General features: G+C 47.0%; 1 protein-coding gene across 1 annotated transcript; it reads left to right on the forward strand.

The window, feature by feature from the left end:
- The first annotated feature begins 902 nt into the window (after nt 1-902).
- On the forward strand, nt 903-4364 carry DRD1 (dopamine receptor D1). Its single transcript, XM_069597555.1, has 2 exons — nt 903-1007; nt 2051-4364. The coding sequence occupies exon 2, from the start codon at nt 2556-2558 to the stop codon at nt 3894-3896; it is 1341 nt and encodes a 446-aa protein (XP_069453656.1). The 5' UTR covers nt 903-1007; nt 2051-2555; the 3' UTR covers nt 3897-4364.
- Nucleotides 4365-16490: the final 12126 nt, after the last annotated feature.

A 16490-nucleotide genomic window follows, 5' to 3' on the forward strand; every position in this document is an offset into this window, starting at 1 on the left:
CCCCGTCCCTGGGATTCTCCAGGCAAGAACACTGGAGTGGGGTTGCCATTTCCTTCTCCAATGCATGAAAGTGAAAAGTAAAAGTGAAGTTGCTCAGTCATGCCCGACTCTTAGCGACCCCATGGACTGCAGCCTACCAGGCTCCTCTGTCCATGGGATTTTCCAGGCAAGAGGACTGGAGTGGGGTGCCACTGCCTTCTCCGGCTTCATCCTGCCCTTTCCTTAAATAAGCTTTGTGGGTAATTATGTAGTTCGTGGACTCCCAGACTAGACTCAGAGTTCCCAGAAGGCAGTGATGTGTAGGTGAAAATAAGGCGCAGGTGGGAGTCAGGCAGCTGGCACACCCTCAGCAACCCTGTAACTTTGGGTACATTTTTGAACCTGATTTTCCACTTGGGAAGAATGGAGATGAGGAAGTTTATGAGGAGGGATTTTTCTAAGGGGTGGGCGACATATGGCGTGTGTCTGGGACCCAGAGTCTGTTCAGCAAATGCCAGATCTCTCTGGTTGACTCTTTGGGAGAAGAGCTTGCATCTTGCTCACCCTGTTGCTCTTGGTACATGCAGTGAGCGCTCTGGAAAATATTGTACATTGGCTCAGGGAATGAAGTGCCAGCAAAAGAAAACTGTCACCCTTGTCAATTTTTAGGGATTTAAGCAGAGGACTCCACCCCCTTTCCCAGGTTCTGGCAGGCATGGTCGAGGGAGAGTGGGTCCAGGCGCGGTCCCACGCGGATGCTGGAGCCCACAGCGGCGAGGTTGGGGTCTGAGAGGGCGCAGTCGGGGCGCTGGAAGCCAAAACGGCCGGCAGAGGGCGCCCCGGGCCCGCTGAAAGCGTGGCGCGGGGCTCGCGGCGCTCGCCGGGCGCCGGGCACAGGCTGCAGTCCGGCGCTGACCACAGCCGTGGACGCGCGCGCTACCCGAGCCGGGCGCCAGGTGAGCGCCCTCGGGGCGCAGCCGAGCGCACCCGCCCAGGCGCGCTGCTGCGCGGAGCCCTCCCGGCGAGCGGTGAGTACAGGCGCTCGCGGGGCACGTTTCATCCCAGTTGAGGGGCCCTTGGAGGCAGCGCCTGTTGGGGCTGTTCTGGAGGTTGATGTGCGTGGAAGAGTGAGCCTGGCCTCAGCTTGCGTTTGGTCTTGAGAAGGGCGTGGGGTTGACCCCGAGCAGGCGCTGGATGGCGCGCGGAGCTTTGCTTCCTGGAGACTCGGGCTTGCTTGAGGTTTTCACCTTGGGGTCTTTTCTCGCGGGCCCCTGTCCGGGTGCCGTCCCGGGTTCCGGGGACCCGGGGTTTGGCGGGGTAACCCGCGACGGGCAAGCACTCAGGGGGGCTCCCCCCACCCCTTTCGCCCGCGACACCAGCCGGGCGACCCACGTGCGGCTGTCGCCTGCAACTCTTGCCTGTCAAGCGAGGCCCGCCTCCGGGGCAGGGGAGGGGACGCGGGGGCGGGGTGGGCTGAGCCCCGAGGGAACCCGGCCGGCCCGGGCGCCCTCCGGTACAAGCTCGGCTCTCTCTGCGTCGTGTGCCCACGGGCTCCCGGGAGGAAGCGGGCAGTTCTGCGGGAAGGCGCAGGGCTCATCCCCGAGGGGCCCGAGGTCGCTGGAGGGGTGCCCGGGCGCTCGGCTCCGGGAGGAAGGTAGCTGCCCAGGGGAGTAGTACTGGGGGTGGCCTCTCTCCGAGAGCCTGGAAGCCCTTTTCCGGGGTCTCGTCCGCTTTGAACCGCCTCCAGCCACTCGAGGCAGTGCAGGGCAACGCCAGCTTTCTGTGGACCTGGCCCGGGATCCTTTGCCCAAACCTGCTCCTGCGATTTTTGCGCGTCGGTCGCGGAACCCAAGCTGCGCGCGCAGGGCAGGACTCAGACGCGCCTCCTGGGTGCCCGGACGCTGCGTCGCCTCCGAAGACTGCTCTCCGAGCTCAGGAGCTCCCGGGGGGCTTAGAGAGAGAAAATCCCAAGGCAAGGTAGGTGGCTCAGAGGGAGCTGGATTGGGCTTGACAGTGAAGATGCGATCTGCTCCTGTCGGCAAACGACCTTTGCTTTCTCTTTGCTTTCTAGGGCTTTAGGGGAGCTGCTGCGGAGCCCGGGGCTTGGAGGAGCGGGGCATGTATTTTAAGCTGCGCCTCAGAGGGGAGACTTTGCTGGCACCACCAGAGAGGCCACAGACCCGGAATGTGACGACAATTGACTAGCTCGGTAGAGGCCTGAGAGTCTCTGGCTTGACAGCTTAGAATATGCTAAAAAAACAGGGCTTTCCAGGAGGCACTGAAGGGTCAACTTGTTCCCGCGACAGTGACCTGGAGCAAGGAAGACAGAAGACAGTTGTAGAGAGCAAGAGAGACCTTCCAAGGGGCTGACTCGGACTGCCAAGGGCAGGCTCCTGCCATTCGGCTGTTGCAGCCGTCTGGTGGAATGCTGGTGAGGTCCTCCACCCCGGAGAGCAAGTGGGGCTGGGCAAGGGACTGTGTGGCCCCTGAGGACTCCTGCAGGTCTGACCGATCCCCAATCGCTGCTTAGGAACTTGGGGGTGTCCGAGCCCCTCTCTGTGCTCGTCTTCAGGAAGATGAGGACTCTCAACACGTCTGCCATGGAAGGCACCGGGCTGGTGGCGGAGAGAGACTTCTCCTTCCGCATTCTCACAGCCTGTTTCCTGTCTCTGCTCATCCTGTCCACCCTCCTGGGGAACACGCTGGTCTGTGCCGCCGTGATCAGGTTCCGCCACCTGCGATCCAAGGTGACTAACTTCTTCGTCATCTCCTTGGCTGTATCGGATCTCTTGGTGGCCGTCTTGGTCATGCCCTGGAAAGCGGTGGCCGAGATCGCTGGCTTCTGGCCCTTCGGGTCCTTCTGTAACATCTGGGTGGCCTTTGACATCATGTGCTCCACCGCATCCATCCTCAATCTCTGTGTGATCAGTGTGGACAGGTATTGGGCCATCTCTAGCCCCTTCCGGTATGAGAGGAAGATGACCCCCAAGGCAGCCTTCATTCTGATCAGTGTGGCATGGACATTGTCGGTTCTTATCTCCTTCATCCCCGTGCAGCTCAGCTGGCACAAGGCAAAACCCACAGGTCCCTCCGAGGGGAATGCCACTTCCCCGGGCAAGACCATCAACAACTGTGACTCCAGCCTGAGCAGGACATATGCCATTTCATCCTCTCTAATAAGCTTTTACATCCCTGTGGCCATCATGATTGTCACCTACACCAGGATCTACAGGATCGCCCAGAAACAAATACGGCGCATCGCAGCCTTGGAGAGGGCAGCGGTCCATGCCAAGAGCTGCCAGGCCGCTACAGGTAACGGAAACCCCATGGAGTGTTCTCAACCAGAGAGCTCCTTTAAGATGTCCTTCAAAAGAGAGACTAAAGTTCTGAAGACTCTGTCGGTGATCATGGGGGTGTTTGTGTGTTGCTGGCTCCCTTTCTTCGTCTTGAACTGCATGGTGCCCTTCTGTGGGTCTGGAGAGACGAAGCCCTTCTGCATCGATTCCATCACCTTTGACGTGTTTGTGTGGTTTGGGTGGGCTAATTCCTCCTTGAACCCCATCATTTATGCCTTTAATGCTGATTTTCGGAAGGCATTTTCCACCCTCTTAGGATGCTACAGGCTTTGCCCGACGACGAATAATGCCATAGAGACGGTTAGCATCAATAACAATGGAGCTGTGGTGTTTTCCAGCCATCACGAGCCTCGGGGTTCCATCTCCAAGGACTGCAATGTGGTGTACCTGATCCCGCATGCTGTGGGCTCCTCTGAGGGCCTGAAGAAGGAAGAGGCAGGTGGAATAGCCAAGCCCTTGGAGAAGCTGTCCCCAGCCCTGTCTGTCATTTTGGACTATGACACTGATGTCTCTCTTGAGAAGATCCAGCCCATCACGCAGAATGGGCAGCACCCGACCTGAGCTCTGAGACGAATCCTAGCAGTCATGCTCGTCCCAAAAGCTACAGGAGTTTTCTCTGAGGCTTGCAGTGAGGAAACTAAGGTGTGCTGAGACTCCTGAGATGTTGGGCGAGCTCTCCTCTGCTGCTTCCCCTCAACACACAACTATCTACATTTTAATCTACGTTGCAGTGTGTTTTCTGTGTTGTTCATAGTGAATCAAGAGGGACACAGGTGAAGCGAATGTTCATAAGGGACCTGTCTTTGGCTCCAAAGTTATTTTTAGAAACTGATTCTTATCTTAGGACTTAAAAATAGGGCAAAGAATCAACAATGAACAGCTTCGCTTTAAAATTAAAGCTTTCCAGGAAGGAAATGAGAAGGGTTGAGTTTGCTGTGTACAAACAGGTGCTAACACTGGTCCAAGCAAAGTTTTCAGATTGTAAAGGTAGGTGCATGCCTTTATAAATTATTCCTAAAAAAGAAAAAATTGAGCCTTACAGTAGGAATGGGATTTTTTCCCCCAGAATTGATGCTTAGTTGATATTGGTTTTATTTATTTATTGTATTATATGGATATTTTTAATTTATTATATTAAATCTATATTTATCATATTTAATAGAATGAGTTATCTGAGATCTTAAAATAGCATTTTTGTTCATTTGACTAGCACTTTATAAGCCAATGAAACAAACACACAGACTCTCTGAGAGCCTAAATGCTCATTTGTAACTTTCAGAAACACAGCAAAGACAAACAGAAAATGAAGCTGTGATTATTCCTTAAAAGTTATTGGCACAGCTAAATAGGAGATGAGAATTGACAAATGCTGTGATAGCTTTATTCTCCTGAAAGGATTTTGAAAGATTTAAAAAAGCATAGCCACTCTTGTGTTCAAAATTTTTTACGTGACAAAGACTTTCCCAGCAGAATGATTTGCGGTTCTGTAAATACCTGAAATAAAAGTCAGCTGAAGAAGAATCCGACTTGAAATTTATATTAGGTGGCAATAAAAAGTATATGCCACTTTGTATTTATGTAAAATAATTGGCCCTCTTTGTCTTTCCTCATTTCCTGTGTCAGATAGCTGTTCTGAACCAGATAAATGACTGTCCTGGTTAGAGATGTGCTGTGAAGACAGAGAGTTTCCTTAACTTGCGTGTCACAACAGTCTTGCCCAGGGGCAAAGGTCAAGTCCTTCATCTCCATCTTACCAGCCAAGCTGCTCAGTGGGGCTACTTTTGGAAATGCTTTAATCCGAACTTAGAGTTGATTTCTTTTAAAAAGTCTAAATGTTAATGGTGTAAATCTAGCAGATAGTGCCTCATTATCATCCTTGAGTAAGACACTTCTGTTGGCGGCAAAAACAGGAGACCCTTTCTCCTTTCGTGTTAAGCACCCTAAAGCCATCAGCATCTCTTTGGACAAATGCTAGCCCTTTCTCCGTGCTTTGGCATCAAGTTCCTGTGTTATCACCTGGATTGTAAAAAGTATTCTGAGTCTCTGTTGCCAGATACTAATTCATGTGGGGCATTTCAAGAGAATTTTTGGAAATGTTTACAAAGTATTCTTGTGGATAAGTAATCTACTTAACATTCAGATGTAGTGGGTAACAAGAAAGATATCTACTGAAAACTATCTCCTGCATCAGGTCTGTGTTATTTATGCATTGTGAATGTTTTCTTAATTTTATTGCCTGTATGCTTTCTTACATATAATAAAATTATTTTGTGAACTCAAAGCCACCCTGAATGTTGCATTTGTGCTGCACTAGTTAAATGAGTTTTAAAAACTAGAATATTTCAGATCTACACGTAAGGAAACTTGGGCACTTTCAAGGATATGTTACTTTTCTTTTTCTTTTTAGTGGTAATCTCCTCTTACGTGTGGCCTGTGTTGCCTTTGAATACTTAAACAGAAAGTTGATTTGGGCTATAAACTTTTCCTTCTGTCTCAAAAACATTCTCCCTCTGCCCCCCACCAAAAAAAAAAAAACCTCCTTCTTTGCTCAAGGAATTACTCTCCTTTTCATTTCACAGATTTAAAAGACTTTTAAAATCTCCACTTTTACTTTCTAAGAGTCTAGAGATTTTAAATAACATAAAAATTACAGAAAAGACTGTGGCTTGTTCTGTGTGGTCGTGGACCCGTGGCTTAATGGCAACCACCGTATGAATAGTGTTTGTTTTAAGAGTAAAATATAATAAGAGTTTCTTTCTGGAGGAAATATACAGACTGTGATACTGGAAGTCTTACATAGAACTTCCATTGATCCTGCTAAACCTGCTTAGATTATGTGCTAACCTGGCTTTTTTTTTTTCCCTCTTAATCCCAGAGGAAAATGATTGAACAGCAGGTGATGTAAAAATTAAGGGTTAAGTTTATAATTTGAACATCGCACAACAGATGGTGTCTTTTTAAATTCCATATTTGCCTTTCCTGGGCTTTGGCAGATAATGAACACATCTAGAGTAAACTCGTTTAAAGCATGATGCCTTTTCATTCTGCTTCTTAACTTTCTGCACGTCTTGACTCTTTGCAGATTAATTTTGCTGTTTCGTAATTGGTAGTCCAGCAACATGAGCTGTGATGCCCAGGGTGGTTTTTGTCCAGCCGATGACACACGGCACAAAACCTTTCACTGTGTATTTCATTGGCAGAATGGAAGATAAAGACTATCAAATAATTATAAAATTTAGGACACTGTGGATGAGGCTGTACTTTGGGTTTCTGGCGTGTGGGATGAATCGAGGGCATCTTATGAAATGTTCATTTGACCGACAAAATATTTCAGATAATTTAATTTACAACCATTAAAGCAAATTTAAAATATGACATTTTATTTCATTTAACTATCCTAATGAGCCTTCATAATACTAGGTACATGTAACACACTTTAGCAAGACAGAGACAGTTTAAAGAGGTATTGTTTTTCCTTTCCATCTAAGAAGATGCCTTTCCTGTTCAGATAAATACAGAGCTTTTATTGGCGATAGAATACCAAGAAGTCTTAAGGAAGGGACACTGAGCCCTGGGCTCCAGTTGGTAGATTTGAAGTTTATGCAGGAAAGTTGTTGATTTTCTTGGGATCCAAGCAAGTCATGGTCTCTGAGCCTCAATTGTCCTGATCCATTAAATGGGAAGAACAAAACGTCTGCATTAACTTCTTCAGTGGAGGAGGTCATCCAAGTAGCAAACCCGATACGCAGTCCAATCTCAAGGACTTCTTGAACTCTGCACTCTCTGGGGGGCTCCATCATGGTTTCCCCCAGGCCTGCACCCGCCGCATTTCAGCTTGATTCTTCTACTGGCCAGGAGCCAGTCCACATGTGGGGGCCTGGAACGCAAAAAGCCCAGGCTTTGGTTTGGATAGACGTGGGTTCACAGTGCAGCTACCACTTTCAAGCTGTGAGAGTAAGCAAAGGACTGTGCCTCTCTGAGCGTACGTGAGCATTTGTGAAATGGAATTAAACACACAGATTCTTGTGAGGGTTGAAATGATGCTCATGTTTTATAAGGGTCCTGAGGTCTGAAATCTTAGGCTCACCGCATCTTTGTAGGACCTCTGCTTGGAAGGGGTTGATGACAGTATTTATTGCATTACTAATAAATGGAGCTGCTATGCATTTGAATTTTTGCATGTTTGCTAAAGCAAATGGAATACCTTTCAGAGTGCATGTGGTTTGGGATTCTCCCAAACACCATTCTCTTTTGCTGTGGTTATCTGGTATTGCTGAAGCAAGTAGCTTTTTATATCAGCATGGTTAAGACAATTGCCTTAATTTTTTTCCATTAGATATCTACTAAATAAATCTGTCCCTGGTGTTTTAGTTTATGAAATCTACTTAACCCTGCACAGTTTGCTTCAAGAATGATGACTTAATGGCTGGCCAGCTCTGGGCTGTTAAAACTGGGACGTATCTGGTTACTGTGGTCATTTGAAGGAACTAACCCCGTGGATCATAAGAGTGTAGCATTATGTAGATTAGACGCACCTCTGTGGATTTCTTTGAGATTTCCTGGATATACACATGACATAATCAACCTGTCTATTGTTCTGGAGGATTGAGGGGATGGCAAGCATTACTGTACCGAGAAATCTGCTAAGACCTTGTTACCAGGCCAATCTAGCCATGTTGCCTTCTGTCATGCTAAGTAACCACCATGTGATGCACAGAATTTAAAAAAGCAGCATTTAGACTTGAGTCTGTTACATCATTCAAGATTTGGGAGTTGTAATTTAAATAGTATTAGAAGCTCAAAGAGTAATCTCTGGTTTAAAAGGGTTTAACTTTTTAATCACTAGGAGAAAATGGACAGAACCAGTTAAAATTTTTCTCATGCTCATAGAATATATATTCTACCAGCTCTCAAACCAGGTGAATGTTTTCAGTCATTGAGGAGGATCTTCCCTGAGCTATGTCCATAGAAATGAGGCCGTCTAGCAGCTATGCCAGCAAAGTGGCAGGGGCTAGTGAGAGCTAGAAGGACTGAATTGTAGGGCAGAGTTTTTAATTTCGCTAAGTAATTTTTAAAAGATTAGTAGTTTGGATAAACTACCTTATAACCCTTGAAAGTAAGTTTTCTCATCTCTACAATATGTGGGTTGGTGATTTCTAAGATTTTTTTCTGGCTTGACGATATCAGATCTGTTACCGGTAAAATAGGAATATGATAGATTTTCCAAGTCTGTTCTCTGTGCTGCTAGAAAGTTAACAAAGTGATAATTTCAAAATGCCAATATTAGCTCATGCCCTTCTTAACATTCTTCAGTGACTCCCAGTTACTTTCAGGGAAAACAGACACACCCTGGCGGTCTCTGCCACTACCCCACGAGTACTATCTCTACGGATGTTCGGAACTTCTTACAGCTTGTGGAGTGTACAAAGTCCTTTCTTGTCTTTACACTTTCCACCCGGTGCCCTCTGCCTGGAACACCCGTCCCTGTTTCCTTTCTTTGCCTGCTCCTACTTATCTTTTAAGATTCAATAGGGCATAATTCGGAGAAGGCAATGGCACCCCACTCCAGTACTCTTGCCTGGAAAGTCCCACGGACGGAGGAGCCTGGTGGGCTGCAGTCCATGGGGTCGCACAGAGTCGGGCACGACTGAAGCGACTTAGCAGCAGCAGCAGGGCATAATTAAGGCTTCCTTGGTGGCCCAGAGGTAAAGAATCTGCCTGCTAATGCAGGAGATGTGGGCTTTATTCTTGGGTTGAGAAGATCCCCTGGAGAAGGAAATGGCAACCCCACTCCAGTGTTCTTGCCTGGGAAATTCCATGGACAGAGGAGCCTGGTGGGCTACAGTCCATGGGGTCGCAAAGGAGACACGACTTAGCGACTAAACAACAGGACTTAATTGCAGAAGGCCTTCTTTCTTCCTTCGTCTATTCTCCCTTTTATTTCTTTTGAAGAGTTTACCATATTGTAATGAAATAATCTCCTTACTTCTCTCTTCCTCTAGGTTATGTGTCTCTTGAGAGCAAAACCCGCCTTCTTTTGTTTCCCTTTCTCCATATATTCCTATGAAGAAGGAAATGGCAACCCACTCTAGTATTCTTGCCTGGAGAATCCCATGGACAGAGAAGCCTGGTGGGCTATAGTTCATAGGGTCACAAAGAGTCGGACACGACTGAAGCGACTTAGCATGCATGTATTCTTTCGTCCAGCACAGTGCTTGTCTGATAGGAATTGCTCGTTAACCTCTGTTGAATAAATGAAAGCATGAGCAAGTCAAAACAGGGGATGCTGGAACCGCAGTTTCAGTTACGTTTATTTCTGCAGTGCTTGGTGTATGTGTGCAGGTCTGCAAGGCTTGCTCTAGCATGTTTGGGTAGAACCCCCGTGAGATCTCAGAGGCCTACAGTTCCCTGAGGTCTGACTGGTTGTATAGAGGTCATTGCATACACTGTCCACTGTCCCTCCATTTCTTTCTTTTTTTTTTTTTTCTTTCTAATTTGGCTGTGATGGGTCTTAGTTGCAGCATAAGGGATCAAATTCCCTGACCAGGGATCGAACCTGGGCCCCCTGCATTGGGAGCATGGAGTCTTAACCACTGGGCCACCAGGAAAGACCCCTCATTCTTATGTGTGCTAATGTATATAATCAGTGACGTTTACAATCAATAAAGTTTGTGAGCACTTTCTGTGATTCAAGCCATGTGTTTGCTGCTGCTACTGCTGCTAAGTCGCTTCAGTCCTGTCCAACTCTGTGCAACCCCGTAGACAGCAGCCCACCAGGCTCCCCTGTCCCTGGGATTCTCCAGGCAAGAACACTGGAGTGGGTTGCCATGTCCTTTTCCAATGCATAAAAGTGAAAAGTGAAAGTGAAGTCGCTCATTCCTGTCCAACTCTTAGCCACCCCATAGACTGCAGCCTACTAGGCTCCTCCATCCATGGGATTTTCCAGGCAAGAGTACTGAAGTGGGATGCCATTGCCGTTTCTGGTGTTTGATGCTGGAAATAATCAGATAGCATCCCAGTGTTTGAGGAGCTTGAAGTAGAGATACGTATGTAAATAACCCATCACCAAAGAATGTTTTAAAAATAAGATATAAGAAGAAGGAAAATGATGATGCCAATAGCAGGCGATGCCAGGTGAATGCCAGTAGGACCATTCTACTGAGCCCCCCTGGCATCGTACCATGTGCATCGTTTTATTATCTGATTCCACCTTCACACTTATCCTACGGATGAAAGTAATGAAGTTTCAGAAAGGACCTGTGCTGTGTCCTGGGTCATAGAGCTAGTAAATGATGTGGCTAGTAAATGAGGTTTAAATCTAGAGCTGTCAGACTTTAAAGCTTATTCTTTTGATCAGGAACCCATTCTGTTTACCAGGAACCAGGCCTAACCAAACGAGTTACTTGTTAAGTGGGCTTCCACACCACCTCACATACTGGTGGATTAAAAAATACTTTTTATTATCATTCACATTTTCAATCATGTACAAAAAATAGAGAGGATTGTATATAAACGCTGAGTACCCATCTTCTTACCCAGATTAGAACATGAGCAAGACTAAGGTTGGTGGTCTGAAGCCAGTAGCAAGGGGTCTCTGTCTTTAGATAAAGCACAAGGCTGAAGTCAAGAGGACCTTTCAATTTTAACACCATCACCCTGTGACGTTCAAAGATAACAGAATGAGGAGATGGCCTATTCAAAGGTCAAAGTGCTCCGCATTTGGCCGTCAGTTGGATCAGGGCACCCTTATGTAGTTTGGTTCAGCAAACATTCATCTATGCCTGGCTGGTCCTTGGCGCTGCTTTGGGAGGGAAGTGGCGGCAGGGGCATGAGAGAACAGGGCGGGGTGGGAAAAATGCTCGGCGAGGGAGGCAGCGCTGCTGGGAGGGCATTGGGACGGGGCAGATTTGGAAAGGACGTGGCATTGGAGCTGGGCTAGAGGGATGGACGGGGCTTGGGCAGCAACAGGCAGGGAGTGAGAACGGCTGAGGCTGGAACTCCAGGACCTGCAAAACGTAGGTCTGAGACGTTAGCACTGTGTGGTCCTCTAGATACAGGACTTGGAGTAGAGATGAATTGAAACTCACTAGAAAATTTGATCCAAATGAGGTCCCTTAGGCTGCCAAAGTAGTTGCTTTGGGACTCTCTCCATGTTCTGAGGGGACTTTCAGCACATCTGAGTGAGTAGCCAGATCGTCAGGTGAAAGTGGCTTGTCCCTCCCCACCTCATACCCTCCCTGCAGCCTTGCTCACTTATTGTGTGTTAGTCATGCAATTGTGTCCAACTTTGAGACCCCACAGACTGTAGCTCACCAGGCTCCTCTGTGCATGGGATTCTCCAGGCAAAAGTACTGGAGTGGGTTGTCATTCCCTTCTCCAGGGGATCTTCCCAACCCAGGGATCGAACCCTGGTCTCCCACACTGCCGGCAGATTCTTTACCGTCTGAGCCATCTGCTCTTAAATAGACTCTGCTGACACCACTTTTCTCTCTTCCTACCTGGGAGTCCCTTCCTCCTGTCTTCATCTGTTTGAGCCTCATCTCGGGTGTCAGCCTCCTCGGAGCCTCTTTGTGGCCCTTCCTCCCCTAGGCTGGCAGCCCGCTGCAGGGATTGCCTCCTGTAGGTGCTGTCTGTGTCCCCTGTCTCTCAGGGGAACTCCTGGAGGCACAGAATGGATCCTTTTCTACACTCTCTTTCCAGTGCCCAGCATAGCCTGGCACACAGACGTACCCAAGTGGGTATATTTTTAAATGAATGGTTCAGTTCAGTTCAGTTGCTCAGTCGTGTAGGACTCTTTGCGACCCCATGGACTGCAGCACTCCAGGCTTCCCTGTCTATCACCAGCTCCCGGAGTTTACTCAAACTCATGTCCATTGAGTCGGTGATGCTATCCAACCATCTCACCCTCTGTCGTCCCCTTCTCCTCCCACCTTCAGTCTTTCCCAGCTTCAGAGTCTTTTCCAATGAATCAGTTCTTCGCATCAGGTGGCCAAAGTATTGGAGTTTCAGCTTCAGCATCAGTCCTTCCAATGAATATTCAGGACTGATTTCCTTTAGGGTGGACTGGTTGGATCTCCTTGCTGTCCAAGGGTGAATTAATCATTTTATGAAAATGAATGGCTGCTTACACACATACCTTAATTTTCACCGTGGGGTTGACTCTGCTGAGGTTGCAAAGGCTGATCTCTGCTAAGTTCAGTTTCTCCAGTAATGATACAATCACAGGAAAGTAATTGGAAGGGGATTTAAATGGCAAACTAGGGCTGTCTCTCCTATCGCTGGTGAGTGATCAACCCCTTCACACGGGAGAGAGAGGAAATGTCAACCAAATGTCACCAGTCCATTTTGAGATTATCTAGCCGCATGCATGCTATTTTGAGGCCGAGTTTTTAGGTCAGATGTATTTAGCATTATAAACATGTTGACTGTAATTAAGATAATGTCCAACCCCATTTGTAAGATGCTGGTTTAACACACTCTGCTGTTGGCTGCTAAACTGGGGGGAAAGGAGGGCTCTCTATTCTAATTCTGCCCAAAGAGCTGCTGGTTTTTCCTTGTTTGATGGTGGGGTTGCCATAAAACAGCGTGTTCCTGACTGTTTTAAGGGAGGATTAAAGGTGGTCCACTCTGAGAGGGAATTCAGGGCAAGAAGGCAACAGTCTGTTTAAATAGCCTTGTCGTAATACTTCAAGGCAAAAATAAGTTGTCATGCCATTTTTAGACAGCATCCACGGCACCTGTGTTGAAATTAAAGCTTATTTGCTTCTTATGGGATCATGTAACTTAGAACGTCATGCTTGGATGTGGCGAGGTCAAAGAATAGCCGCAGAACCTCTAGGTTAGGGAAGGGAAATAGCCACTCTCCTTCCCTGCCCACAGGAATGTAACTGACATGACATTGAAGGGAAATTTGATGGTAACAGCCAGCTTTAAATGGTGCATACAGTTTGACCCAGCAATTCCACTTCTAGGAATCTGGCTTGGGTACATCCTCATCTCTGTTTTCAGAGATGCCTGTGTAAAGGCTGCAGCCTTGCTTTAAAAGCCAGCTAAGTGAAACAAGTAACTCAAGTGTAGGAGGTCCATGGGAGGTGGTAGTGAAAAACAAAGGTGGAACCATGTGCATTATTATGAAAAGATATTCATGAAGTGAAAAGGCAAGTTAAAAAATCAATATGGACCATATGATCCCTTTTGTTTAAAACAGTTTAAGGAGTATATATTTACATTAAAAAAAAAAAGATGTAGAAAAATGCCTACCTACCTGGAAACAGCAGTGTCTCTGGGGAGAGCAAGGGGGAGGAGGCTTTCACTCTTTCCTTTTTTATGTTTCGTGGTTTTTACAAGAAGCTTGGGCTTATGTATATCACATATATAAGTAAAATATTTTTTTTAAAATGCATGTTGAACCAGGGGTGGGGAAAGTAGAATTTTAGCTGCAGCCGCTGGGCCTGTCCTTGGAAGAAGGAGCCGCCACTGACTACTGTCTGTGCTCACGTCCCGCTGATGGTCAGTCGAAGCCTGGTCTGGCTGAGGCCGGCAGGTCAGTGGGTCTGCCTTCCACAGAGCCCCTCTCCTTCCCTCAGGGCAGGCCCTTCCTCCACCCTATAGGGGTCTTAGTTTCCCACAACAAGGGTCCTTCCAGAGTCCATGCTTGAAATACTTTTGTTGACCAAAAGCATGCCATTTAGAGAATCATAGCCTGTGTGGCCTTTTGATGTCTCAAGCACTTTCTCTGTTCAGCTTTTGAGAAATGATAAAAAGTACTCATGGTAGGGTCCTTGGGGACCTCAGGGTTGGGGGGTCACTGGTGAGTGCCTCTCTGAAGTTCTCTTTTCAAGAAACAACTCCCTCTCGGGGATCTGGACTATTTTAAGATCTTTATGAATCCTACATACTCTTACTTGCTACCAAGGGAACTCTTTCAGATATGTATGTCCCAATGCACATCATATCAAACATATTAGAATGCTCTCACATCCTCCTTAAATATAGTTTTATTGCTACAAAAATAGATTTTTAAAAGCCTTGAGATTGCCTGTAGTTTCAATTTTGCAGTTATTTGGTCATAATTTGGAACTCATGCACTATCCCCCTCTGGCCTCAAACATTTTGGGGTGTTTTTGAAAAGCTGAGCCCTAGGGACTTCTACTCTGTCCACTCTGAACAAGCTGCAATCAGAATTTTCAAGTTTTGAGAGCAGAAATGCTATGTCTATTCGGCACAACAAGAGAGGAGGCTGCCGTTTGCTCTGTTGAGATCTCTCTTGTTCTCTAGCTGGGTGGTTACTGCTTAAATGTTTAAGGGCCTCTGCTACGACAGTGATACCAAGCACTTGGGATTATTTCGAAACTGAAAAACACCCTAGCATTTATTCTTAGGTTTAACCTTTTGGGAAGTTTTCAAATTCTATTTTTTCTCATCATTGACATAGATATTAAATGTTTTAGTGATATCTTTATGTTAAATGATCCCACAGGCTCATGTTAGATGTTCCCAGAGAATAGATCTGAAGGTTTCAGGTGGTAAATGCACAGTGTGAGGATAAAAGCCTTGAGAGCTGGACTGAAGGAAAAGACAGGCTTCCATATTTGATCTTCCCTTCTAAAAGGAAGAAGAAATTTGAGTGAAAAGGCTCGGATCCTACAACCTGTAGGAAATTAGAACCTAGAGTCGAGGCAGAAGCAATGCTGATGCCCTATACTGGTCAGGGAGAGTGGCTGAAGTTCCCATGAAGCTTGAGGTTGTTAAATTAGGACATTAAGTTAATTCGGACACGACTTGGATAGGAAAGGGTCTTTGGGGATCGATCAAGGATCAGTTTGTGTGAATGGGTGATTGCTCTGGGAGGGATGAAAGTCATATGACATGACTTCCACTCAGCTTCCCTCTGGCTTCACAGTAAAGAGTAATGAGGAGAAGGTAGTTAGCATTATTTCTCTGGGTTTTCACCTTGACAGTTGTTAAACTACAGATGTGTATTTGACAGGGATTCCACATTTAATAGAGGAGAGAGGGGTGAAGGAGGGAGGGGAGATGGAGGAGGAGGGGAGAGCTGGAAGTTCATCCAGAAATTAAGTGTTGGTATCTCACTGTTTTAAAACAAAAGTTTCACTTTAGAAGAGTTTTAGATGTATAGAGAAATTATAAAGATAGAACAGAGTTCTTATATCCCTGCACCCAGTTCCCTCTACCTATTACATTGATATGGTCACAATGAGCTATGGTTGCTGCTGCTAAGTCGCTTCAGTCGTGTCTGACTCTGTGTGACCCCATAGACGGCAGCCCACCAGGCTCCCCCATCCCTGGGATTCTCCAGGCAAGAACACTGGAGTGGGTTGCCATTTCCTTCTCCAATGCATGAAAGTGAAAAGTGAAAGTGAAGTCGCTCAGTCCTGTCCGACTCTTAGCGACCCCATGGACTGCAGCCCACAGGCTCCTCCATCCATGGGATTTTCCAGGCAAGAGTACTGGAGTGGGGTGCCATTGCCTTCTCCGAATGAACTGTGGTTAATGAATGCATACTGGTGTAGTCTTACTTACTAGGAAAGTGATAAAAACCTAGACAGTGCACTGAAAGCAGAGACATTACTCTGCCGACAAAGGTCTGTATTATCAAGGCTGTGGTCTTCCCAGTGGTCACGTGTGGATGTGAGAGCTGGACTGTAAAGACGGCAGAACACAAAAGAATTGAAGCTTTTGAACTGTGGTGTTGGAGAAGACTCTTGAGAGTTCCTTGGACTGCAAGGAGATCCCACCAGTTCATCCTAAAGGAGATCAGTCCTGGGTGTTCATTGGAAGGACTGATGCTGAAGCTGAAACTCCAATACTTTGTTCACCTCATATAAAGAGCTGACTCATTGGAAAAGACCCTGATGCTGGGAGGGATTGGGGGCAGGAGGAGAAGGGGACGACCGAAGATGAGATGGCTGGATGGCATCACTGACTGATGGATGTGAGTTTGAGTGAACTCCAGGAGTTGGTGATGGACAGGGAGGCCTGGGGTGTTGCAATTCATGGGGTCACAAAGAGTCGGACATGACTGAGCGACTGAACTGAACTGAACTATGGGACTTTGGGTGGAAGACTGCAGAGGGAAAGTGCCATTTTTTTCACAACATATCAAGGGTATATACCACCAACGTGACTTTACCA

Source organism: Ovis canadensis, chromosome 7 (assembly GCF_042477335.2).
Source record: "Ovis canadensis isolate MfBH-ARS-UI-01 breed Bighorn chromosome 7, ARS-UI_OviCan_v2, whole genome shotgun sequence".
Taxonomy (NCBI): Eukaryota; Metazoa; Chordata; class Mammalia; order Artiodactyla; family Bovidae; genus Ovis; species Ovis canadensis.